At 41.6% G+C, this 20,018-nt stretch overlaps 1 protein-coding gene across 1 annotated transcript in view; it reads right to left on the bottom strand.

Moving 5' to 3' along the window:
• The window catches only part of NIPAL2 (NIPA like domain containing 2), a 56,250-nt gene that overhangs the window by 12,109 nt on the left and 24,123 nt on the right, over positions 1-20,018 (bottom strand). The window contains 3 exon segments of the mRNA XM_050890855.1: positions 6,071-6,192; positions 8,182-8,241; positions 18,570-18,741. Coding sequence (XP_050746812.1) covers positions 6,071-6,192; positions 8,182-8,241; positions 18,570-18,741 — 354 coding nt within the window.

The following is a 20,018-nucleotide window of genomic DNA, read 5'->3' as shown; positions in this document are numbered from 1 at the left end:
CTCCCTCCCAGCTTCTTGCACACCTGCTTGCTGGCAGAGCATGGGAAACTGAAAAGTCCTTGGCTTAAGATAAGCGCTACTTAGCAACAACTAAAACATCAGAGTGTTATCAACATCATTCTCACACTAAATCCAAAACACAGCACTGTACCAGCTACTAAAAAGAAAGTTAACTCTGTCCCAGCCAAAACCAGGACACTGAGCTATCAAACAATGTTGTCATTTATCTTTCCTATTATAGCAAAAGTTAAATTTTGAGCATTTCTTATTTCTTTAGTTTTTCTTTTTGCACTTCTAGCTATATTTTGTCACTGGTAGCGTTGAGAAGACTTTTTTAATCTGACAGCAACGATACCCATGTTTATTGGTAATAATTCTTACAGAAACCCTGTTTATAATTCCTATGGAGTAAAGCACTTACCTGGAGGAACAGCAGTCTCTCCTTCTAGCTATGGTATTCCTAGTGTCACTCTTTGTGACATGCAAGCTTATTTTTGCTACCCTCTTCGCCCTTCTTCCCAGTCCTACTAAGAAAAATTCCCCCAAACACTGTCTTTTTGTTCAAACTTTCTGCCATACGTCGTAAGGAGGAAAACATTTATTTCATGTGGTGATTCTCAAATCACAGGTACCTGTCAGGAGCTTACCTTGAAAAGCTCAATGACACACTAGCAGACCACACTGCAGGACATCTGCAGCTGCTGAAGCAGCTTTACTTACACTGTGCGTGGTCCAAACTTGCTCCTTCAATAACATCTGACAGCTAAATGACAGACAGTTAAATTTACTGACTTGCTGTTAATGTGTCTCTTTGCAGATTCCCTTAGTAACTCTTGCCTTTTGCCATCTCAAAAGCATGGGTATTCTCCCTCCCACCCACGTTGCCCAAATACCTCTTTATGCCTAAAGAAACCAGCAAGTGCAAGAGCCAACAATCTTCTGTGAAGCCTAGAAAACTTATGAAAACAGGGATGGTGGACCTCTGCACTGAGAGGTGCTCAGAAGCCTGGTAGCCTTAGAGACAGCATGAAGAAAGAGAAGTTCATTTGTGCATGTTGGAAAGTAATCAAATGGGGGAAATAAGACAGAAATGAGACTGTCATCATTACTGAGTCTGGTTATTGTCATTTTTTGCCAACAAAACAAGTCAGAGAAAAACCTCATGTCTATCTCCTTGGTTTTGTCACCAACATACTATTTTATGTTTTATAATGCCACTATACTCTTAAATGTCACTGTAAGGCAGCACTAGACTCAAGAATACCTGGGTGTTGTGCTGATGAAATTTCCAAAGAAGCGACTGAACACTTACTAGCAGCGGTTATATAATGTAACATAGCTGATCTCTCATTTTGGAGAGTGACTGCAGCAGGAAAACAGTCATCAGCTACATTCAGTTACTAAAATTCTGTACCCCACTCACACCTCCCCCAGTTTAGTAGTGTTCAAAAATATGAACAGAATATAATTATGCTTTAATTCATTTTTTATTTACCTCCATGCTGACCCCTTGCTCCCAAAGACAACCGAGAGAGAATTGCGTTTCAGAACATTAAAAACACAAATTTGGATTTTATACCACCTTTCTTTAAAAAATGTCAAATATTTATCACAAGATTTAAAAAAAAAAAAGCAAGGTTGTTTTTTTTTTTTTGTGAAATGTGTTGAATATAATAAAGCATTTTGCTGTTGGTTAAATACAGGCATTCCTGGACTAATCCTTGTTTAATAACCTTTGCAATCTCTTGTGAAGTGCTGGTCTCATCTCCCTCCAGAGCGACATCCCTGCCCACCAGACTTGCACTCAGAGGTGAAAGCTGGGCCACCAGCTGCTAGAAAAGAGGCTTTTGCCTCAGTCTCACAGTAAGTAACTTGGCCAGCCTCCCCAGCTTTATTCAACAGTGTAACACTGGGTATGTCTAAATCAGGAACCAAGGCAGAAGTCATGTTAAGATCTGCAGACATGTGAGTTCATCTTGGCCTCCCTGTGGAAAACTACGACAGGGTTTTGAAGGAACTCGAGAGGAGAAGTAAAGGTAACAGCTTCGCTCTTCGTGCCACTGGCAAACTCATCTTAGGGCCAGAGGGGAATATCGCATTATCAGGCTGCAGCTACAACCGCCTCCGAATAGCTTCAGTTGCTATTTTGACAGCGAACAATTGCTAACAGAAGAGAAGAAAGCTGTGCTAAATAAATATTCCCCACAAGGAAAGGTACCCAGGCTAAGAAAGAAATTCCAGAGATGTCCCATGTATCCTCTTCCATGATGCGCCAGTTCAGGACTGGTACATGGGACGGTGTGACTGGGATGGGGCCATGGCACCAGGTGACACAGTGCTGTGAGATCTGCTTCCCCCATCAGTGCAAACCTGAGCACCCATCACCTCTCCCAGACCCTTGGACTGGTTGCCACAGAGTGTGCAGAAACCCATGAGACAGCCCTACTGTAGGCAGCCTGCTACACCTCAGGTATTGTTTCGTTTTATAACCCCTAGACAACTTTAATCACAATGCCAATAGAGGGAAGCACCATCATCTGCCCTGTCACTTAGATTTCAAACTATGCAAGGACTATCATCCAAAACCAAGCCCAGAGACAGTTGCTGGCTCAAACCGCTCCATCACACCAGCTCTGGTGTTCCACTCCCTCTTTCAGCTCACTCCAACCCCCAGAGTGCCAGGTAGTGCCAAGCACCACCGACCTCGACTGAACCAGGTCATTGTTGCTGGCTCCATCCATCAGCCTCTGTTGGTCCTCATCCTGTCATCAGCTCTTCTCTTGCTAAAGCTACCATAAAGCTCCACTGTGATCTCCTCCTGTTTAAAAGCAAACAAACCTACCAAGAAGACTCACTTCTGAAAGGAAACAGCCAAGCAAAACCATCAAAAGGACATAAAAGTGTCCCTGGTGGCAGCTCTGGAAGGGGCACACAGGTCTCTCTGCTTGGCTGCTTCTGCCTCCTGGGGAAGCTCCAAGAGCAGCAGTGGTGTAGGGCCAGAGATGGCAGTCCTGTGGCCAAACCTGGGGAGAAAGCTGATGTTTGCTTTTCAGGGCTGTTGTTTAAGTTTACTCAGCTCTGTCACGTCTCGCACACTAAGCATGAAATTCAAACAATTAGTTCTCACCTCGTGCTGCCCAGCAGCCGAACTATTCTTCCATGGTTCTCTGCTGCTTGGTGACTCACCAACAGGTCACCTTTAATCACAAGACAAGGGAGAGGCCATGACATTGAGTCACACTGCAAGCAGAGTGCATGGCTCCTAACAGGACCTCACGCAGACAGGGACCCTCCTGGGGTGCCCCAGCTGTTGCCTACGAATGTCTCCTGAGAATTACCCAGAATAGTGCTCGCTCTCATGGTTGATAGCTGTGGTAGTGTTAAATACAAAGTCCAGGAATGGGAAATGTGTAGATTATATTAGCTTCACATATTCTCTTTAGAGGAATTGACGGAACTTGACCTGCTTACAATCATTTTTGCTATTATAACTAATCTCTACTGAAGTCTCCTCAAGCCCACATCTCATCAACATTTTTTTATAATCATGATGTTTTCCATGTTTCTAAGCATTACCAGAAGGCACCAGAACAAAATACCACATTGTCTGCCTCAACTGTTTTTCTGGGATATACAGCAACGTAGGGACCAATGAACCGGGAGGGTCTTCTAGGCACTTTGAAGGAAAAGCAGAAATGCTTTGAACCTGATTTTACAGAGATTAAATATTAACAACCCAATACTTGCTATGCTTCTGTTTAGGGAAACCTAAGAGCTTCAGCTATAATTGATGTCTTCTGTAGTGACTCAAAGTGCACAGAAGCAAAAGAGAAAAAAACCAAGCTGGGATAGTCATGCTTGCTCAGACATGATTATGCTACTGCAGAGTCTCAGAAGGTGACTCAAAGTTGTCTCATGTGGGAACTAGAGGCTATTTCTACAGAACTCCTCTGATGCCAGTGGAGCGCAACATGGGGATGGTTTATCACCCACACAGAACATTTTGTACTGTTGGGGCTTTGTATTTCTCAGCAGACCGCACTTAGGGGCTACTTTTAGACTGTTGGACTGCAGTATACTGCTGTACTGTCACCTCGCTATATATTTATACTGGAAACTCTGCAACTTCTGCTGCGCTTTTTTGTATCTCAGCAGCCAACCTGTGCTAGGCATTTTACAATTATGAAGAGCTAGTTTGCTCCCCAAAAAGAATGTTTACAGCAGGGTTTGCTTGAACTTCCAGCAGCATACCAGAATAATCAGGCTGGTATCTCAGAGTCTCTTGTGGAGCCTTTCACTCCTCCCGCTTCTTTGGACAGAGGAAGCTCAAAACAGATGAAGCCAGGGAGTGGAAGGAAAAAATAAAGCTTGATGTGTTGTTGAGTCAACAAGATGTGCTGTGTACTTCCTCCATCCTTCCCTGCAACCCATGCTGTACATGTAGAATTGAATGCTGGCTGAGGCAGGGAAGAGAGAGAAGAGAGGAAGGAAAGTCCAGGGGTTACCTACCACCTCCTCATAATGTCTCCTAAGAAGAATAGGCCACAGTCTTCCTAGGCATTCAACTATGTTCTTAATAACTTTTCCTGAAACAAAGTCAAAAAAGTCCTCAGATGGGGAAAAGCCCTTTTCCAGCAACCTGTTGGTTTTAAGAAAATGTGAACAGCATATGGCACAGAAATTTCTGGTGTCACTGGGCATGGATGGGGATTTTTCTCCCTCCACCACCTCTACACAAATGGGTAAGTCAGCAATTTAAAATCAGTGCCTAAAATGCCAGGCTGTTTCAGTATCTACAGGTGGAACTGCATGGTAGGGGGGGATATTCAGTAGGAAAGAGAGAGGGTCCTCCAGTGAGCACCGAGACCCCTGTTCTGAACTGCCTCCTAAAGAAGTCCCTCTCCCTCTGCTGATTACATGGATTTGCTGAAGTTCTTGCTGAGGCTGAAGCTACCCTTACTGAGTACCCCAAAACTCTTGGGCATTGCCTTCAAAAGCCTCTCTACTGACTGATTGAAAGTGCATGTTGTGATTTATGCAGCATAATCATTAATTTCTTCCATTGAGCTGTATCACCATCTTTCAGGATCTTTTAAAATGCACAAAAAATTGAGCAAGAGGATCAACTTTTTTTGTGGTAGCATGTACTTTCTGCTTAATCAGTAGTCTTATGGATAGTTAGATGTATGTAAAGTCTGCAGGCTGGCTAAAAGATTAAGGTCCTTAAACTGTCTACTCAGTGGTTTTCTAACTGAGCTTCCTACTGAGAAAAGCCTGGGCACTAATAATCTAACCCAAGTGAGTCACTTTACTGGGAAAAAAGTAACTGCTTCTGAAGCTCCTATATTGCATCTTTTACATTCAGCTGGAGGAACAAATTTTCAGCATTCCAGAGGAAAAGAGAGAGAAATTCCTCCTACTCACTCTGGTCTTGTTGCCGATGCTAATTAAATACATCAAAGAAGACGTATGGTATTTGAAGTTTGTATACAGATACTTTAATCAAAACAGTATTTTTGTATTTGAATTCAAACTTGGGTTCAGATTAACCTGAGTGGCAGTGAAGCAGGCCGCCTCTCCACATCTCAACTCCATACAAAGCTCCTTTCGGCCAGGGTTAACAACATGGGAATAAAACAGAGTGATATGAAAGAAAAAAGCAGGACCAAGAGCATACATAGCCTGATTTTTAAAAGCACAAGTCCATCACATTCCAGAAAAGCACTGTAACTTAGATGTACGTGCAGACAGTGTGGCATGAACACATATATAGGAAATATAAGCAGTGCCAATATTTAGGTTTTCCCTCAAGCCCACCGAAACCTAAAATCTTTCCATTCTTGTTAATCCTGCACAACTGTGACTTTCCTCTGGCACACAGTTCGAAAGACATCTTTTGGTTCAGCATATTTTCAGCTTGGGGAGTGGGGTGATGACGCAGAGACTTGCTCTCTCTCCTATGAGAATCACACAATTTATCTTCAGGAGCAGTTTTTCTGCCACTATGCTGCAAAAAGCCCAATAACCCCAGTTTTTCTGATTTAGGGAGTCGTATGAACCAGATACTCACCGAATATACCAAAAAAGGCCAGCTCACTAAGTAATTCTGTACTTGTCTTGCTGTGAGCTCCTGGGGTACATTTGGAGCGAATGTCACCAACAAGTATGTCCCTGTCACTGTCAGTGTTCCTCCTTTAAAGAAAAGAACACATTATTTTGGTAATACAATATTTGGTAATCATGGTCATCCTTGCTCTCCAGCTGATTTGGAAATAGTTTCTCGAAAAAATTTAAGTCCATTTAATCAGATCTGGGCTTAGGTAATCGGGTTGCCTTGCATTTGTGGTCTTCTCTAGTGTAATTTTTATTAAAGACTCAAAGGATTTTGGAAATATGAGAAAAGCCGTCAGTAAAGCCTCATGAATTAGGGTTCCAACTGAGCAATGCATTTTCAAATATTCTCAATTCTAATACCAAGTGCATGACAAAGGAGAATCGATCCTTTGTATTTCTCACAGGCACGAAGCAGGTCACATAAACTTATCCTAAACTGAAAGGACAAGTTGCTTACTGAGGCAGACAGCTAGATCATTAACCAATGTAAATAAACATAGCTCTCCCAAAGTCAGTGTGGCCACAGAGATCTGCACCAGCTATGGACCTGCCCTGGAAACACTAGGCGCAACACACATGTTCCAATCCAATGCTTATGTGAAGCTGTCATGAAGCCAACATTTTGGCCGCTCCCTGTTGTATTTGCAGACCTATGAACTGTTTTACAAAAGGTTGATTTGCAAAAGGCTGTTCAGCCATTAGGTTGCCAGGGCCCCTTTTCAAGGTCAAACTTGCATTATTGTGCTTTTAATAAAAATCTGGAAGTTCTGCCTTGTGGACAGCCAGCTGACAAACACAGATGTGCATCGAAGTATCAAGATAGAAGTGAGCCGATCCTGAGCTCATAAACTGTATTGGATTAAGGAAGATACTAGCTAATCAATTTTTTTTCAAGTAATCTTTAAAATTCTTGGCAAACCTATAAATTGGTGTGGAATACAAGGCTCAGGAATACAAAACAAAGCACATCCGGAGGGCTTTGCTGGCACTGCTATCGCACTCAGTTCCTTTGGAAAAGCAGAACTGTTCTATATTTATGTGCTTGCAAAAACATCACCATATTTCCTATCATACAGCTCATTCCTATGGAATGTAGCAACATTGTTAAATCCTTCTTGCAAAGTTGAACTCACAGAAATAAAATAAATCAGTGCTGAACACTAGTTAAAGCAACACACGATGTATAAGGCCATAAGGGAAACATGATCAGTCAAGGGAGGGGGGATTTTGAATGTAGCAGCTGAGCTGGCAAACTTGGATCCCAAACCTAAATAAATATTATATAGTATTCCTGGAACAATAATGAACAGATCTCTCCAAAACATTCATGAGAACAGCTGAGATGTCCTCCTTACAGTATGGGCAATCAAGCCTAGATGCTAGGAACCCCACAGAAATATCAGGTGCCCTGTAACAACATCAGGTGCACTGTCCCAGCCGAGATGGCTTGGTATAAAGCCCAAACCTTGAAATATGCTTGTCTCTCACTATTACTGTGTTCAAGCTGGGCAGTTTTGATACACAAAAAAATCTTGGACACAGACAAATTGTTGACATGCTTTCACAGTGAAGACCATGTTTCCCAACAAAACACTTGAAAACATGGTTATTTGTTCTCTGAAGTGATAAAATTAATACCAAAAGGGAAGTTGTCACTTTTAATTGAGCTTGAATTTTTGTGCAATGTCTACACAGTAAGAAAAAAAATCTTATATTTGAATGAATAACTCAATAACGTCATTGTTTTTATTAAAATTGTGTTGTACTCATAAAGATAATACTAAATACAACCTCAGAGGCAAAAATAGACAATGAAAATAAATTTGAGCCATAAGGACACATAAGGAATGAGTTATGGTTATAAGAGCAGAGGATTTGGGAATGCAGTCTTTTCCACATGCATTGAAGATTCTCTCTCTTTTTGTCACTTCTTCCCAATTTTGAAAGTATCTGCCTTCAAACACTTGCTCGGGAAAGTGGGAGTGTGAAGGTGGGGGGCTGCGTGAGAGTTACAGCTTGCTAAGCATATGGCGACACACATGTCCATATTAGCAAACTCTTACTTACCCAATATATCAGCAGCCCTCATGGTCTTCTTTAGGAATAAGACAGAAATAAATGCACTACCTAGAACAGAAATATAAAGACATTTTTTATATCTGTTAGAATATCAAGTGCTATAGCAAAAAGCTGCCGTGGGCCAAGTTTAAATATATCTCATGGCTGTTGTTGTTGCACCATACCATGATATAACCAGCCAGGAGTCCATTCCGGCAACCAACCAACCCTCAGTTTTTGTAAGATTTTAAACGTATCCAGCAGGCTCTTATGTGGTTGAAGAGATGCAATACCCTTCCCGTCTCCCACGCAGACACTGCTTAAGCTGCTCTGATTCAGTCATATGTGGAAGTGTCAGGAAAGCTGGGCACTGATCAGCCTTACCATTTCACTCTCCATTTTGCTACCAACTCAGTATACGGACTTGCTCAAGGCAAATTGCCTCATAGAGGGATAAAATTCTTCTTTTTTAGATTTCAATGTATTAGAGGCTTATAAGTAAAGTAGCAGCAGTACAATCGAGAGGAAGAAAGCCACTGCAAAAGTGTAGTATTTAGTATGAACTAAGGGAGTGGTCATAATGTCTGCAAACAAGCAGATGGAAGAACCAACATATGTACCATACAGGAGCACTGCCCATGGTCTTCTAGAGTGACTTGTAATGAGGAAGGAGAAAAATGGAAGTGAGCCCTGGAAATGGCCTCCTGTTCCCTGGGCAACTCTTTCCCTTGTTCAGCTCTTGCATCTCCCCTCTGACAGCTCCTCGCCCTGCCTCTTCGGGATCGGCAGCAGTGGCTGGGTGAGCAGCAGTAGTGGTCAGGCCAGCATTTCTGGTAAGCAGCTTAGTGTGGACATGTGCTAGAGAGGGAAGAAGGGGTTTGGACTTAAGATGGATGAGACTGTTGGCCACCTGCGAGAGATGGCTCTATTCCAGCACACAACATTAGAGCACCTACTTCTAAGGAGAAGCAAAAGAGGCTGAATAGCTCCTATGTAAAAGAGATGAGGAAAGGCCTTTGGGAGAGGTGCATCGGTAATGTTAAATTCATTTAGAAACCTCAAAGAAAGACTCTGCCCAGGAGGGACAGTGAAGGGACACATTGAACCTAAATCATGGGATGCTGTTACAAGAGCTCTGTTCCTGCCTGCAGCATGAAATTCTTGGTTTATTCTTGAAATAACGGTTCAACCTTTTTGCACCCATCTTTGCCTCATTGTCTCTTGTTCTGATGGAAAATTTAATTTGTGGTTAGCTAGTAGATGTACTCTAGATAAATCTAGAGAGGTTCATACCAAGACGTAAACGGAGAACTGGAATTCAGCATCATGTCTGTTATCCAGTCAGTAGAAAATCAGATATAACAGAAGTCATAAATTTAAACTGCATCAAGAATCACGGAGACCTATGCAAACGAATAAGTGCAATAAAAGAATCTTCAACTGAAAATGCCTCACTGAAAGTAAGCTGCCTGACAGTTTTCTTTATTCAATGTTTCAGTGACAACTTTGCTGGAGAAAAGACACTGGTATCCAGGCAACACTGGTAATAGCAGAGCTACCTAGGTTTAGAAAAGAGAGAGGACAAAACCCAGGAAAGAAGCAGCATCGACCCAAGATAGTGCAGGAATTAATTACTGCTCTGTCTCCCTGCTGTCATAGCTCTCCCAAACCCCACCCCAGCCCACCCACCTAGGCAGTCACTGTCAGCAAAGATCTGTTGCTTAATGAACTGATGCCTCAGTGATTTTTTTTTTTTTTGAGTACCCCATTGTCTGGGCTCTCTGCATTCAGTGGAGATCTAGTAAATGCAATCTAGGGTTCAATTCCAGTGTTGGCATCCAATTTGGAGTGAGATGAGTTATGCCCCAAATTCCACTGCCTACTTCTCTGGAGATAACACACGGCAGCTTGGGGGGATCACATTCTCTGAGGCTGGCAGTGGGCACAGGGAGGCACTGGAACACAGCCAGATAATGAAACTTGTCACTCAGCTTGTCATCGCTTTAATAATGCATTCAAATGCGGCAAGCTCTTTCTCCAGAGATAGCTGGTAATGCACAAGGGATCATGAGCTTAACAGAATGTATGTATAATTAATGCTCTTTATGATGTGTAATATGTAGAGAAATCTAAAAATAGGAGAAGTTTTAAGAACATATATTAGGCCATCTGGGATTGGAGGAAAAACCGAAGTAGGAGGGGAGGTGCAACACCAAGGTGAGGAGAGTGAGACCCAGGAGAGACTCTGAACACAAAAGGCAACTGTCCCTGTGGATAAGCCACCAACACTTCATATGCATTCAAGTGAAGAAGAAAAGCAAATGGGGTAAATCTAAGGGAAGAAGCAGAGAACAGTTACACAGACCTGATGAGATGGTAGAGGACATACATGACTTATCAGAAGCCTGGCAAACTCTGGCTACTACCTTCAGGGCTGAATTTTAAGCAAGTGACGGTAGCATAGCCAAGAGAACACCTTATTATTACACACTGGCTAACACAATATTTTAATTTTATTTTAATTTTGTTAATTTTCTGGGGTTTAAGCTCCATAAGTTTGACTTTTAAATAGTCTTTTATGTTATTCAATTTGCGGGGTGTGTTTGAACTAGGTTAAATCAAAGAAACGAAGGGCAGATCGTCTTGATGCAGACAGGGGCTCACTAGAAACGATGGGCCAGAGGAGGATGGGCATGAATGGAGCCTTTGAGCCCCAGGAGCACAGGCTGGCATTTGCTCGTTCTGCCTTCTGCTGGCTTTGCAGCTTTCCCTGGCCAGCAAGACAAATGGCAAGCACCAAAATGTACCCCAGGAGTCCAGCGAGAAATGCACAGCACTCACAGCTGCTCTGCCCCTCTTCCTTAACTCCTTTGGGCTCCAACTCACAGTCTCAGGTGCATTTAGCCACTTAAGACATTAACTCCTCCAGAAAAGGCAGTTTAAGACAATATGCTAGATGGCCAACACATTCCCCCCACCATCTGCTCTCTACCTGGTGGCCTCCAAGCTACCAGGAGATAAATAGGTCCTGCTGTGAGCAGGAGGTTGGGTTAGGGACTTCCTGAGTTCCCCTCCAACCTGAGTTATCCTAGGACCCTGTGAACCCTTGGCAGAAGAGTAAGTGGGCATCCAGAGGCCACAGCTAAGCCTACCAGATATATGAGTTAAAGACCTTACTGCATCCCAAATTCAGCTCCTAAACGCAGCCCTGCTGAAACTCCTGTGCTCAGCTCCCCAGACTCTCCACTCCTTTCCCACCATCCCTCAGACCACAGGCGATGTGCCTCCCATCTCCCCACCTCTCCTCCTCACTACCCGTGATGTTACACTCTCGCACTTTCCTCCTAGCTTCCCCTTCACCATGATTTCGCCCCACCACCACAGCACGAGTTTAACTTCCTGCCACTCAGCCCCAATTTTCCCTTTCCCACGCCAGGGTCCTCTTGTTCCCCATCTGTCACAGAAGCTGTGTGCCTCCTCCTCCTACACCGTTATACTGATGTGGGAAATAAATCACTGAACATTATGTTCAACTCTACGGATTAATAGACCAAGGAACTTGGGCAATTGCTGTGCTGAAAAGTATTAATATGTCTTTGCAACTGTTCATTTGTTTGCCTGGTTTTTTTAAAAAAAGCTGTAGACAGTTATAGAGATTGAGATCTGTGTCAGAGTGAGGAATAGTTTCTATTTTTTTTAATTGGTCAGCAATAGAATACAACAATACAGAAACGCAGACAGAAAATTGTGTCAAAGTGTAAGCTGGCAACAGCTTGGCAACAAAACAAGCAATTTATCATTGTTCTGAAGCCTCATTGGTTTTGAACCACTGGTGTTAGCAATACAACACATGCACAACTCTAAGACCGAATTGTCAGCCTGTAAGTCATTGAAGCAAAGACTGCATCCCCGGTCATCTGAGAAGACTTGTATACTTTTGGGTGAATCAGAACATTTTTAGCTTTTTAACTAATAATTAAGGTAAAACTTTCAAAACTAGGCACAGATCCTACTCCCACTGAGACAGGTGGTAGATAGCCTGCTAGATCAAGGCAGAAAATCTGGCAGATGATCTGTTAAGGATTAAACATTACAGAACCAACACATCCTAATGAAATCCTTGAGTTCATTTCATGCCTTGATTGCATCATGCTTATATTAATATCCACAAATTGAGAAGTAAATAGGTCCTGTAAAATATCTGTATCTATATGACAGAGCCTTTCTGAAGGCTCATGAAACTCTTCAATCTGGAAATACAGAGTTAGTATGTCACATGAAAAATATTATGACTTGGCACTACATCAAAATCATGATAAATAAAAACTATTGGGTAGAAAATGGGAAAAAAGACTTTGTTTAGGAGATTAATTGTTATGTTGAAACAACTTCATCTTCTTGTAAATCAGCATAAAACAGGCTGGTTTGTATTCATTATTGAATGAATATATATTCACTATATATTGAATGAATATATATTCACATTATTGAATGAATATATATTCACTGCAGCATGTGAATTTCAATTTAAATTGAAAAAAATGGTAGAAAATGTCAATTTTCTGCATGATATGCAATTAAGTGCCTTAAGGGAGGGCTGTAATGGTGCTACACATAGCTTAGTCAGCTGCTTATTCTGTTAGGAGAGTGATCGTTTACGACTATCTCCATATGTAGGTTTTCTCCAGCACAAATAGAAATAAAGAGTAATGTGATATGTGGGTTCTGCCACTATCAGACACTGAATGGTGAGAACCCAGCTCACAAAACTACTCCTCTGCCTCCTAGACATGAAAGCTGCTGTTAGGATTGTTTCTTGTTTGTTTCTTTAAGAAAGGGATAATACACAACAGGAGAAGTCAAAGATAGAAAATACATACTGATCCGTAGAGTGTATTTTCTGTATTTTGTCCAATCCAGCCTTAAAAAACTCAAATGAAAGAGTGTCCATCACTTATTTTTCCTACCCAAAACTATTTCACAAATAAGTATGTTTCATTATTAAGTTGTTTTCCGGGTACTGAGGCTATTTATGAATCTCATCTTTTTACCTCTATTTTTATTGTCAGGCCTTACACTAAATAATTCCTTTCATAACTGTTCATAACTTCAAATATTAGTATATCCTTCCTTTTCCTCTTTTCAATTCTTAGATAAGCTTTATGTACTATTTTAAATAGATTAGTACTCTCCTCCTAAATGCATAGACTGCTTTTACTGCTTCTGTCTTGTCCAATAGTTTTCCAATAAAACCACAAAATTTAATATTTGCCTCAAATGTTCATTCTGTTAAGCTTAACTGATTCAGTCAGGTAAAGGCATTTAAAACCACCCATTTTGCAGAATACTTTTGTTCCCATTTCACCAGTGGTCTGGATGAAATACCAAAGGAGGAGTACTAGCCATGATTCAAAGACTATTGTTTAATGTTTGCACCTCTCCCAGTTTGTGCAACAAGAAAAACATTTCACTTTGAGACCAAGCATTTACTCTGTTTTATGCAACTTAAGGGCCTGCCTCCATCTAATGAAGCAGTTTAAGCTCACTCAGTTGATTTTGCACTAAATCTGTTGAGCAGTGCTCAAGCTGTGAGGATGCAGTTGCTGCTGGTCACATTTTAAGATGTGACCTTAAAGTATGCTTTATAGAGACAGACCCTCAGTCTACCTTCCAAGCTGAAGATATTCAGGACCATCCCAGTACAGAAGCACTTGGAGATGCTTTAATCCATCCCCAAACTCAAGCTATTGTAGTCTGCCACACAGTCAGGAAGATCTGGAGAGATGATGAGGCAGGTAGTACGTTTCATCGCTGCAGCTCAAATGAGCAGGAGGTTAAGGGGGCAGTGAATGGGGAGCAGGCCTTCCCGGGCAAGTATCAGTATTACCACAGGGTATCCAGAGGCTGCACACTAAGAGGGGGCCAAGAAAAAAGGCTGAATTGATGAGGTTGCTGGTCATGAGAGGAATGGTTTAGCTGAAGGACAGTGTGAAAAAAGTGCCCAAGCATTTTTCTTAAGCACATTCAGAAGGAAAGGAGCTAGTTTGTAGAAAGGAGCTGTGCTCACAGCCTTGGAGCAGACTAAAATATCTCTCTCCCATGCAAAGGGCTACTGGGGGGGACAGAAGGACAGGAAGCACAGACGGCCCCTAATGCCCGTGCACAAAGCATGGGGACAGTCAGGTCCATGTGCACTCTGCAGGCACTAACAGATAAATCACAGCTGGTTTTGAGTACCTGTAGCACTATCTCCACGGTGGAGTCTGCATATAGACAATTCATGCCTGAGAATCTCCCTGCCCTGAGACTATTAGCTTAAAACCTCCTTCATTTTATCCTGCCTACATCTCAGATATACTGTCTTGCTCAAGGGCAGGGCAGGAGCTCAAGGAAAACCAGTCTGCTGACCTACTGTGGGTCTTTTTGGGGTAGACAGAGGAGAAGATCCAGGTATGAGGAGGATGGATGCATTTAGACGTGGTGGGACCTGGGTCTCCTTCAGGGCCAGAGCTGTGTCAGGGAGGATTAACACAAATTTGGAGAAACTTAAAGAATACCTGTATGCATAGCCAGAGTTAAACAGAGAGCTCGCTCTGCCCAAGACATCTGGGAACAAATTCATCACAGCTAACTGACTACTCAAACCTATTCTTAGTTTATATGATAGATATTAATGGTGCACTGAATACAAAGGAAGGTATTACAGAATTTAGTCAGTTGGTGCATGACCTCTTGATAACTAACCTGCACACTGAACATGTAACATTTCTAACATAATTAAATATTAGTACTGGAAAAGTGGCAGACAAAACATGAAACATTCTTCCCCATCCTTAATGCCAATATCCTAATAAAAAAGCAAGCCAAATATCAAAGAAATTGCTCAAAAGAGAGACCATTAAGGTGAGCTTAATTCTGGAAACTGGATTATGGGACATACACACCGCAGAGAGAAGGAAGAACCCTGAAAATCCTTTTGTTGCATCTTCTAGACAAGTACAAATAAAGTATTTTAAAGAACAGTCTGGAGAATGCTTCCCAGTTCTCATTAGTAACAGAATTCTCAAAATCCCAAGTTCTTGGGCCACAAAGATGTTACGTGACAGTGAGTGGGAGAAATCCATTTCTTCAAGAATGTCGGAGAATCTTTTTCCTAAAGCACCATCAGGGATATCAATTTTCAAAGCCTAAAGCAATTTCTTGCCCCACAGGTATTTAGAAGGAGCATATGAAAATGCAAAGGGATCTCAACAATGTCAGTCTAAGAGAGTTAAGTGTAAAACAACTCTCTACAGAATGGTGAAAACTGCAGAAGAAATTATCTCTGATATCACTGGCCTCTCCTCATTCCTACCCCCATCCCCAAGTTATTTCTGCAGGCAAAGCAAGACAATGAGCTAAAAACCACAGCAGCCTAAAATTACCCGAGCTACATGTAAAACATGATTTTTAATTTTTGAGTATACAAAGCTTTTTAATGATCACATCAAACATGTATTACTCCTCCACTTTTAAATTTAAAATTTACCAATTTCTCCTCTTGAAGAAAACAACTGCTGTCTTCTCAAACTATTTAAAACCGTGAACAGATGTAGAGCTTGCATCATTGCAACCACACACAGAAATACTTCCACTGTGTAAGAAGAAAAACATAGTCTTTGTAGCTTAATTCTAAGGAAAAAAAAATGTAAAATCTCCTGGTGCCATGCCAATTCATGGTCTGTGGTGCTGGATTCTTTCTAAAACCAGCCATCAGAAGCATCCAGCTCAACAGAATGAGGCACAAACTTTTCACTATTTAATTGATACCGGGTTAAGTGCAAAATTCAGTTGGATGCAGTTAAATGTGGTAGCAGAGCATAATAGATGTTGGCTCCATCTATTTTAAGACCCAGGATGCTTCCCGTCTCAGAGGTCTGGAGATATATGATGGGTACAGCCCAAATCCATTCTGGGCAGAGACTCCAACCTGCCTTATCCTCTTCCAAAACCCTGGTTTCCAAGCAAAGGAAACTTTCAATGCAGACCCAGAGTGATGGAGGTCTTCAGAGAATCCCCTAGATGACTGGGCATACTGCAAAGCACATTTCCCCTCAGTACACCATAAGTACTGAGTACCCAATGTCAGTGAGAGTCAGCTCTTACCATGTGGGATGTGTTGACAACAAATTTGGAAAAAAATGCTTATCAGAAGGGTGGACTTAGGGTTCAGATACACATCTGGAGTTTGTTATCAAGTGCTTAATTTCTTCATTTAAAAAATTAACTTATGAAAGACACACATTCAACAATACCTCAAAACAACTGCCAACTAGACTGTGCGAAGTCCACCCTCCACCACCTAAAAGAGGTCACAACTTAATGAGGAAAATATTTCTCGATCTTTTAAACTGGAAGACCTGCTGCCTAAACTATCCTTTGCCCCGTTGTTAGCAGATGATGCACATATGTCTTGGTCAGTTTGTCATTGCCCTAAATGAAGAACTCTTCTAAAATTAAAAGGATGCTCTCTCTCTCTGGCTTTAATTTCAGAAGACAGGAAAGTATCTAGTGGTAGGAAGTGTTACTGGGAAGTTATTGTTGTAATTGGCTGTCTACATCATTTTTACTTTCCCTTCCTTAAGGGAATGTTCGCTAGACTAAATAAAACTTCAGATATCTCTATTGTTTGGGCTATGAAATGGATACTGTCAGCTGATATATGGGAATGGAATATAAGATATTAAAGTGCTTTCTGGGGTCTTCCAGGACAAGCATTTTGGGTCAGCTAAAAAAAAAAAAAGTGGATGAGAATTTTGATAAGATATAACAGTTAGGAAAATGGTTTCTTGGTATTTGTTATAAGTAAGGGGAAACAGAGAACAGAGGAAATGGATGCAACATTTCCTCACATATTGCAAAGGTAAAGAAGAAGGAATCTGCCCAGATAAAAATCAGCCCTAAATGTGACCTCTTCTTTGTAGCAGTTTAATAACCAATGGAATTTTTTCCCTTCCCACTGCTTTTCACTTCTGCTTTCTAGTTTTCTATATTTGCATTTTATTCAGTTTGGGCAATGAATTAGATTGGTCAATGTCCCTTTATGTTCAGAGACATCTGGAAATGTCTACAATTGTTAAAGATATAACTACTGCCACCAAAATCACACTGGGATATGTCATATTAATTTATATTTTCATCTCAGGTAATATCTCATTCCTTTCTTTGAGAAATCTTTCCTACAATGATGAACTACCGTGGCTTTATATCTCATTCTCCAAAATTCTGCAATAGTTTAACATTAAAGGTTACAGTAAATTGGCTGCAGTTTTTTTCCCCCACTATCTCTTTGCTAAATTGCACCCATGTATGGTTGGCCGCCTCCTTCCACTACAGCTGGGCAGTCCGCCGGGAAGATAATTCATCTTTTCTACCTTCCCATGCAGAATCACTCACTGCAATGTCACTTCCAAGCATGAAACTGGTAGCTAGAGACAGACCATGGAATGTTGTCATTCGTCAACAGCAAGCAAATGAGCTCCAGCGTATGCAGAGCTGTTGCGATATCTCAGCCCTGGATGTTTCAGCTGTGGATATGAAGCGATTTGATTAAGGGATACAGCTGCACCCTGTACTCCTGTTTTCATAGCCTCTGTACAATATGGCCCTGTCCACTCTGCTTTGCATTAGCACAACATGATAACATATTTTAAAATGTATGTTTCTTTATCAAAGAAACAGACATTTCATACCTGTCAATACCTTAATTACAAAAAACCACATGAAATAAAGAGTAAGATCATATCAAATGAGTCCTAAGGATAGGACTTCTGCTAAAGTCCAATTAAGCTGCACATGAAGGAACAAATGAACAACTTTTATGATAATGTCCATAAATAAACTAAACATTTCAGGAAATTTCTAGGCCCTTTTTGTCACACACTGCAGAGAGTCAAGCAAGTTTGCCCATGTCAATATGAATCATGGTGGTTGGCAGGGGACAGGCAGCAGAAACCGCTTGGTGTGACGGTAACACAGAAAACACATTGTAGGTACTCAGGATCGGACCACAGCTCTGTGCAGTCAGCAGGATGCCAGCCGCCCGCTTCGGGGGCTTGCAGAGCTGGCAACGCTGGTACAGCACTGGGTGACCAACTGGCAGGAACTAGCAGAGCACAGAATGACACAAAAGACAAAACTATGGAAAAAGAAAGATATTAGAAGAGTCTCTGAGTTAAGCAGAGGGTTTGTGTTAAACTGTCAGCTCATGTAATTATATGAATAATTTCTTTTCAAACCGCAACGTTAACATTTTCCCCTTGTGTTCCTGCTGCTGTTCCTGCGGTATTATTCCTCTAGTCACAAACAAGCGTTCGATTAAAGCATATACCCAAGTAAGAAATGGCAAACCATCTCACCTATGACAGATACACATCCCAGTGGAGCGACAAGGGCAATGGGGGCAAATCCATAGGCTGTGACATTGCCCACCTCTCCAAGCCCCAGGAGGATAATCCCACACCACCATAGCTTGCTCGTGTAGTAGGGCTTCGGCTCTGTTTGGCAAGCCAGTCGGAGATGAGTGCATTTCTAGAAAATTAATTATTAGGAACAGGCATGAAAAGAAAGACTTCCATTGTGTTCTTATGTCTGACAAAAGTAAAATAATTAAGGGGGCTGTCAACTTCAAATTCCAGGTGCGTCAAGGTTTTCTTTTTCAACGTGACTTTCAGCTTGTTGTTGCAGACACACTGCTTTGTGTTAACCCAGTGCTGCTTCAGATGTGTGCTTTCTTAGCCGTGGTGGAAATGACTGAAAAATTAGACCTCTAAATAAACCTGAAAAATATTAAGTGAATACTAGCTAGTGCTTCCTAGCTATCACTGCACACCTCTGTTCTTCTCTCAAAGCAAAGCTCAGCAGTTGTGCTGTGAATCTGGAAACACTCAAAGGCAGGAGATGGGGCAGAATCAGAACTGTGGCAACAAACTGGGAGAAGGGGACCAGAAAGCATGGTGTTCCTGCTCCATGATACATATCCTCACCAAAAATACAATTTCAAAATGAAAAAGACAGCACTTAATCACATCTGCTGTAGGGAGGACTCTAAATTAATTAGGTAGAATTTGGGATTTGGCTACAATCTCCTGTTTGACCTTAGAAGAATATCTCAGGTAAAGCATTATTTTCAGAAGGAAAACCAGCTACACCTGTATCAACAGGTATAATGCATACTCAAGTAATACTTCATCAACACTTCTTCTTACATGGAGAAGGTATCACTGACACATGTTGTAATTGTTTTCTCTCTGGCTGTACAGCAAGAACCTGTATATAACAAGATAATTTGACTTTGATCACACTGGTCTTCTGAAACAGAGTCCAGGCAGTCTCCATCAGGAAGGTGTCATGATTGGGAAGGATGGAATGTTTACCACATTAGTGCTGCAGAATATCATCGCCTTTCTCAGATTCCTCACCAGCCTCTCTGTACATGAATCAAAAAAGTTGGAAACCAAATGATACAGTTATTGTAGTATAAATAGTGGTAAAATACATTTTTTTTCTCCATCACTTGATATTTGATTTTGGAAGTGTCCCTGCAAAGCCCCAGGGAAGTTGTAAACAATTTTCCTCATACTCCCATTCTACTCTGTAGGCTACACTACAGAGTATGGGCCAAACAATAACGTCTGTGATACACCGTAGTCTCAGTTGTTCCTCTTGTTGAGAGGATGCAGCACATCATTGCAGCTTCATGCTGTGGAACATGTTCAGGGGATGAAATCCTAGGAAGAAGCTTAGCCCTCCAAGGACAAAAGGAGCATAAGGAAATCAAACTTCCCTGAGCCACAGACCAGCAATTC

Source organism: Gymnogyps californianus, chromosome 2 (assembly GCF_018139145.2).
Source record: "Gymnogyps californianus isolate 813 chromosome 2, ASM1813914v2, whole genome shotgun sequence".
Classification (NCBI taxonomy): Eukaryota; Metazoa; Chordata; class Aves; order Accipitriformes; family Cathartidae; genus Gymnogyps; species Gymnogyps californianus.
This window is presented reverse-complemented; position numbering and strand designations above follow the sequence as displayed.